General features: G+C 56.8%; 1 protein-coding gene across 1 annotated transcript; it reads left to right on the top strand.

Annotated features, from left to right (window-relative positions):
- Positions 1 to 669: 669 nt before the first annotated feature.
- Positions 670 to 5,335, top strand: LOC122208166 (chymotrypsinogen B-like). The gene is given in 8 exon segments (XM_042918936.1): positions 670 to 734; positions 2,581 to 2,684; positions 2,799 to 2,878; positions 2,980 to 3,058; positions 3,309 to 3,438; positions 3,441 to 3,488; positions 4,629 to 4,762; positions 5,117 to 5,335. Coding segments are annotated over 8 exon segments (792 nt in total). The 5' UTR covers positions 670 to 679; the 3' UTR covers positions 5,279 to 5,335.
- The last annotated feature ends 2,103 nt before the right edge of the window (positions 5,336 to 7,438 follow it).

Genomic DNA, 7,438 nt, shown 5'->3' with positions numbered 1-7,438 from the left:
GCTAGTGGCCTACAGGGGGGCAATGCCCTCACCGCCCCCCCCCCACTCCCTCCCCCGCGCTCAGAAGCTGCTTGGCTGGGCTGGTTTGAAGGTGACCCTCTGGAAAAGCCAGGACATTTGTAGAATACTTGTGGATGATACTGGGTGAAAGTACTCTTTGCTGGGAACCTGCAGCCTGTGTTCGCCATGCTGGAGGCCTCCCAGTGAGCACAGCTGGGGTTCCTGGACCCCGTGGTGGGATTGCCTGTAATTAGGACCTGGGGTCCCTCCCTGTTGCACTGGCAGCGGCTGGGTCTCCGCCTCTGGGACTGGCAAAGGCTGCACAGAGCTGGGCTCTGCGGGGCCCAAGCTCCTGGCCCGGGTGCTGGCATTGCCGACAGAGCCTTTAGGATGCCAGGCACTGCCGGGTCTTAGGGGGGACGTTGCATCAGGACAGCTGCCCTTTTCCCAGGGGCTGGGGCATCTCGGGCCGAGAGCCAGGCCAGGCTGTGAGAGGGGCTTGGCCCCCACTTATCGCTCAAGGTCCTTGAATAACAGTGGATAACAGAGAGGGCGGCTCTCAGGCTTCTCTGGCTGGGCAGGGCCACAGGGGTTGGGCAGGGCTTGTGGTATCCCCCGGGACTTAAAAACAGGGCCCTCAGGGCAGTCGGCCCACACCTTCCTTCCCAACTGCAGCAACATGGCCTTTCTCTGGCTTCTCTCCTGCTTCGCCCTTGTGGGGGCTGCCTTCGGTCGTGAGTGTCGGGATCCCAGGGGTGGGCCTGCTGGGCCTGGAGTCGGCTTGCGGGGAGGCCCTGAGCTCCCAGCGGCCCCGCGGCCAGGCCCATCGAAGGAGCCCGAGAGGCTCTGTCCAGAGTGAGCCTTGGGGGCTGGCTAAGAGGGACTTTAGAGACCCCTTCTCTGCACCCTTGGGTCTCTTACCCAGACAGGCAAACTGAGGCTGCGGAGAGCACAGGGGTCCTCTTGGGGCCCTCTGAGCCCTTACACTCTGAGACAAGAGGGTACCAAAGAGTTCTTTGGCCCAGTTCTTTGGCCGAGTTCTTTGGCCCAGAAGTGGCTTGGGCAGGGGTGCCGTGGGCAGAGTGAGGGTATGGTTGCAGGAGACTCTCAGTGCCTCCTCCTAGGATTTTTATTTATTGTGCCAGGCACTTTCAAAGCCCTTCATTTTCCATTAAAAAAAAGAAGAAGAAATAATAGAAAATACAGAAAATGACATTCCAGCCATGTACCTACCATCAGGGTTTTGTAAATATTACCTTTTTGCATACTGGCCTCAGGTACTTCTTTTTAAAACATAAAATAGATTCAGCTATAGTTACCTTCTCCCTCCTCCCCTAGAGGAAGTTGAACCCAATTCCGAACTTGCTGTGTGGGTTTTACTAATTTAGTACATGTTTATAAATCCATAAACTCTGTACAATAGTTGTATAAGCTTTCACAAACAGTATTATACTCTATGTCAATTTTAAAACATGGCTGGGGCGCCTGACTGGTGAAGCTGGTGGAGCCTCCGACTCTTGATCTCAGGGTCAAGGGTTCAAGCCCCACGTTGGGCTTAGAGGTTACTTAAAAAAAAAAGCGCCTTTTCCCACCCACCTGATGTTTTAGATTTATCCCCGTTGGTGTGGAGACCCATTCACTGTAATCACGGTAAAGTACTCAGCTGTGTAAATACATCCTGGTTTAGCTCTAATGTTTTTGCTGTTGCAAAGAAAGCGATTAGTATGATGACATATGTTTTGGCAATAATGATCTGCACGGAGTCACCCGGGGGCAGCAGGGCGGGCACTGACCTGTAGAGAAGCCTGCGTTGCCACAGGGAGCGGGGGAGGGAGGGCTGCCTGGTGGTCGGGCCTGCACCAGCCTGACCTTCCTTGTGCGGGTGCTGAGAAGTCCCCAGGTCCCGGCACAGCAAGTGCGTCACAGACACATTAAGTACACCTGTCTTTTCTCATCCTCTGACAGTTCGAGCCCATGTTTTGTGTTTTCCCCCCTGTGTTCTTGTATGGTGCAAAGTCCTGTTTTATTAAATAATTAAGAAACTAACACTTGACACAATGAATAGTTCCTGAAACCTCTGGAAAAGAAAAGTCAGCGTAGGCACAGAAGGGTGGAACGTACCGGTTCTTACCGGCTTCAGCAAAGCGTCAGGGTTCTGGACTCCCCGTGTACTTGGGGTTGGCCGATTTCACTGCTCCCATCTAACAGGTGAGCTTTGACCTGTGAGGTTAGCCTCGGGTGCTCCCCAGTTTACTGAGGAAAATGAGCCCTGGAGATTCAGTGACGCCCTGAGGTCTCTCACAGCATGAAGGCTGGGCCTGGGAGTCCAGCCAGGCAGTCTGATTTCTCAGCCTGTTTTCTGCTCCTTCATCAGGAAGTCCCCCGGCAGGACCTGCCCCTGGCCTCTGCATCCCTGGCAGGGTGCCTGGGGGCTGGCTTCACGCGGGGATCCCTGTTGCTAGAGGTTGAGGACTGCGGCCAGAAGTCGCCTGGAGGGTGGTGTGGGGTCCTGGTGGAAGGAAGCAGGAGTTCTGTGGACTCTGGGCCTCAGCCTTCTTCCCTCTTCTCCTACTCCCCCAGAATGTGGGGTCCCCGCCATCCAACCTGTGCTGAGTGGCCTGTCCAGGATCGTCAATGGCGAGGACGCTGTCCCGGGCTCCTGGCCCTGGCAGGTGTCCCTGCAGGTGAGGGGGTTTTCTGTGAAAGAGTGGGGGACACACTGGGGTGTTAGCCCAGCTGGGGCTAGGCTGGGAGCTTCTGGTGTCCAGCTAAGCCTGACCCTCCCCATGTCCCTCCAGGATAAAACCGGCTTCCACTTCTGCGGGGGCTCCCTCATCAGCGAGGACTGGGTGGTCACTGCTGCCCACTGTGGTGTCAGGTGAGGCCTGTGCGGGCTCAGGGCTCTGCTTCTGGCCACATGTGGGGGTGAGGAGGGAGCAGGGCCCACTCCCAGTCCTTAACCCCCATTGATTCCTCTAGGACATCCCACGTGGTCGTGGCTGGGGAGTTTGACCAGCACGCAAATGAGGAGAACATCCAGGTCCTGAAGATCGCCAAGGTAGGCCCGAGCCCTGCCCAGCTGGCCCAGGAGGCCCAGCTGCGGGGCTGGGGACAGCGGCAAGAAGGTCAAGACCCTTGGGCTGCTTGAGAACACAGGAGCCCGAGTGGCTGGGCTCGCCTCCAAGTTCTCATTCCGGGCTCCTGTGGATCTGTTTTCCCCACGGGGGCCGCCAGGAAAAGGGCTTGGACCCTGCCGATTGCTGACTAATCCGAGGGCCTAAGTTTGTCGTTTTGGCTCCGCCCCACAGGTTTTCAAGAACCCCAAGTTCAACATGCTGACCATCCGTAACGACATCACCCTGCTGAAGCTGGCCACGCCTGCCCGCTTCTCCGAGACCGTGTCCCCTGTGTGCCTGCCCGCGGCTACGGATGAGTTCCCCCTGGTTTGCTGTGCGCTACCACGGGCTGGGGGAAGACCAAGCACAATGGTGAGCACCACCTGGCCTTTTCACCCAGGAAACGCATCTGGGGCTGGGGCTGAGCAGCGGGGGTCTCCAGGTGGGACCCATATGGCTTTTCCTTTTTTTCTCGTCTAAATTGCTACACACTCTGAAACCTTTCCATTTATTTATTTATTTAAAACCCTCTTTTAAACAAAAGTTTATTTTGAGAGAGACAGTGCAAGTTGGGGAGGGGAGGAGAGAGAGGGAGACACAGAATCCAAAGCAGGCTCCAGGCTCTGAGCTGTCAGCACAGAGACCAATGCAGGGCTCGAACCCATGAAACTGGGAGATTTCATGACCTGAGCCGAAACCAAGAGTCGGACACTTAACCCACTGAGCCACCCAGGCGCCCCTAAAGCCCTCTTAATGAAAACCTTCGGAACATGAATAAAGATGAGCTTAAATACTGCACACTTGAAGACGAAGTTGCTGAAGAAACGCCCAAGTACCAGCAGGTGGCACTCTCACTACGTTGCAACGAGGTCCCCACGGTCGGGTTTCCAGCCTGGACTCCTCTCCAGACTTGAGGCGGGCGCTTGTGTCAAGCTCGCCGTGAAGTCTGGGCCGGGAGTCAGATGTCCCGGTGTGGTTCGGGGCCCTGAGAGTCCGGCTGGGTCTCCCCTCCCCCGGCTGCTCCCTCCGCTGACGATCTTCCTCCGGGGCCCCGGGTGCTCCTGCCCAGGCCCCGGCTCACCCTCTGGTCCTTGACCGGGACGGAGGCGGCCAGGAAAGGGCAGTAGGAGGACGGTGCTCCCCCATCTGCCACCCAGAGCGGTGGGTCCCCAGCAGGGGCCCCGTGAAAAGGACGTCAGCCCCCTTCCCCGGAGGGGAGGCAGTGCCCCCCGCCCACCACACGGGCTGCCAGGGCAGGGCTCGCGTGAACAGCTGTGCTGGAAGCCATGTCACCACTGCCTGGTGTGGAATGGGAGAGGAAGGGGTCCCGCAGGGACTGACTGTTAGGTCTGAGGGAAGGTGGGGAGCTCCGTTTCCGAGGTCATGGTGATGGGGAAGGACTGGGAGCAGGCAGGGGGCAGGCAGGGTCTCCTCCACCCCGGGGTGGGCCGGCTGGGTGAGGGCTCCTGACCTCCGCTCCCCCGCCCGCCCCCGCCCCCTGTGTCCCTCCAGCCAACAAGACCCCCGACAAGCTGCAGCAGGCGGCCCTGCCCCTCCTGTCCAACGCCGACTGCAAGAAGTTCTGGGGCAGCAAGATCACGGACGTGATGATCTGCGCCGGGGCCAGCGGCGTCTCGTCCTGCATGGTAAGGCCTGGCCCCGCCCCGCCCCGCCGGCCCCGCCCCCGCCCCGCCCCTGCTCGGGCCAGGGGGCTGCTCCTTTCTGCCGCGTCGGCTCCACCCCTCCGGGCGGCCGTGGCGCTGGGGGCCCCCACGCCAGCCAGCCGGGGGAGAGTGTCAGCCACGTGCCCCAGGCCCACCAGGAGTAGGCGACAGAGCTGGGCCTGCCACGTGGCCCAGATCGGAGAGCCTCCTGCCCGGTCTCTGCCCCCACACTTGTCATTTGTCTGCACAGAACCTGCGCGGGGGCAGGTCAGGGCGCACACCGGGGCCCCGGCACCCCGCTTCAGGCTTGTAAACAGGTCCTTTCTCCTCCTGCAGGGCGACTCTGGCGGCCCCCTGGTCTGCCAGAAGGACGGAGCCTGGACCCTGGTGGGCATCGTGTCCTGGGGCAGCGGCACCTGCTCCACCTCCGTCCCGGCCGTGTACGCCCGCGTCACCGAGCTCATTCCTTGGGTTCAGGAAATCCTTGCCGCCAACTGAGCCTCTTTCTCCCACCGTCCCAACCCCGAGTGTTTCCAATAAAAGCATGTGACGGGAGGCACTGAGTTACCCTGTGTCTCTGTGTGACCTGGGAGTCGCGGAGCTGCAGTATCACTGTGACCCAGGGCCGGTGTTACCAGCGTCTTTCCCAGTTAATCCTGCTTTCTTAGAAAGATCTAGCTTTATTTTCCATCCTCCCTGCTCAGGACTCCACTCGAGGTAGAACTGAGTTTCTATCTGCTGGAGCCAGCTTTACCCAAGGAGCTCTCTGGAAGGGTGCGGTCCTTGGCCAGGCTATGCAGTTCGTAGCCCTCACCCTGTGCTCCAGGCACCTTCCCCTGCCTCTAGCCCCCTGCGCCCCCTGCGCCCCCTGCGCCCCCCTGCCCTTTGCCCTTCCCTGCCTGGGGTCTGCTGCACAGGCTGGATACACATTAACCTGTGCAGGTCGGGAAATACCCAACAGGCACCAGCGCTTGTCCCCTGTGCCCTGGCGGCCCCCTCCTCGTCCTCTGTATTTCTGGGTTCCGCAGTTAAATCTAGAGGCCGGATCAGACGCGGGGTCACCCCCTTGGCCAGGCTGTAGGTGGGGGCCGCTTCCTTGGTCAGGAGCCCTCAGGGCTGGCTGGCTCTCTTTCGGTGAGGTGAGCTGACTCTGACACTCACCGCCTGGGTCCGTTGGTTCTTCCAGGGCTTGCACGCTGGAGGCAACTTAATTTGAACACTCATTTCTCATATATTATCTAGAATACTTCCACAGAGACACCCCCATCTGTCAGTTACCCAGTGGTGCTGTTGGTTTAGCACATGGAGGGGAAAGTTTACCTCCTTTTCCTTCACGAAATTTTTTCACGTTTTTTCTTTCACTGATTTTTAGGATAATGAATTTGTTCTCTATCATCCTCCAAAGGCAACCCAGTTCATTATGCGTTTTTTTTTTTTTATGTTTATTTTTGAGGGGAAGCGGTGAGGGGCAGAGAGAGAGAGAGAGAGGAAGACACAGAATCTGAAGCAGGCTCCAGGCTCTGAGCTGTCAGCACAGAGCCTGATGAGGGGCTTGAACCCACAAACTGTGAGATCATGACTTGATCCGTAGTTGATCACTTAATGGGCTGAGCCACCCAGTCAACCCAATTTTTTAAAAGTAGGCTCCACACCCAGCACAGAGCCCAGCGTGGGGGTTGAACTCACAACCCTGAGATCAAGTCCTTAGCTGAGATGAAGAGTCGGACCCTTAACCGACTAAGCCACGCAGGCGCCCCAAGTTCATTATGTTTTCGCATATTAGAATTATGTCATTTCCTGTGGATTTAAACGTATATGAGGGTTTTGATCCATCGTAATTATGTCCTTATTGAAGCTCAGGTTGTGTCCCCTCAACCAGTGGGAGCTTCTCCCATTGGCTCAGAGGCGTTGTGACATGGTCCAAGTAGGGGTGTCATAGCTTCCTTGCTGTCCAATGTGACAAGACACCTCAGGCCCGGAATCAGCGCTCTGACCAAAAATCCCTGGTTTCTTTTAGTTGGGAAAGGAATTTCAAGACCACAGTCTGGGTGTGGGGGATGCTCATGGTTATCGGATTGTTTCTAGGCCTTTCCAGTGGACCGAGCAAGGAAATATTTGAAGGTAAATAATTTGAAAGATGAAGTACCTCATGAGTTCCTACTGGTATTTCAAATCACAGACCAAAGGTGTTTTTACTTCACTGTACATAGAATACATCGGCATGTGAGAATGAGAAGCTTCACTCTCAAGGACACGGGGGCTGATGGAACTAGAGTATTCTAAATTTATGTCTGCTTCATCTCATATCACACACATGAGCTGCGGGAGAACAATACTGTCTTCACCAATATAATGAGTGAAAACAAATTGTATTTTGCTGTCCTTGATTAAAAAAAATTAATGTTTATTTTTATGAGAGAGAGAGAGAGAGACAGAGCACAAGCAGGGGAGGGGCAGAGAGAGGGGGAGACACAGAATCAGAAGCAGGCTCCAGGCTCTGAGCTGTCAGCCCAGAGCCCGACGCGGGGCTTGAACTCGCAAACTGTGAGATCATGACCTCAGCCAAAGTCAGACGCTCAACTGACTAAGCCACCCAGGTGTCCCTTCTGTCCCCAGTTTTAAATAGTTGTTGGACCTTTCAGCCCTTGAGTGATTGTG

The sequence above is a fragment of the Panthera leo genome, chromosome E2 (assembly GCF_018350215.1).
Source record: "Panthera leo isolate Ple1 chromosome E2, P.leo_Ple1_pat1.1, whole genome shotgun sequence".
Classification (NCBI taxonomy): domain Eukaryota; kingdom Metazoa; phylum Chordata; class Mammalia; order Carnivora; family Felidae; genus Panthera; species Panthera leo.
The sequence above is the reverse complement of the archived record's forward strand: the minus strand, read 5'-3'. Positions and strand labels throughout refer to the sequence as shown.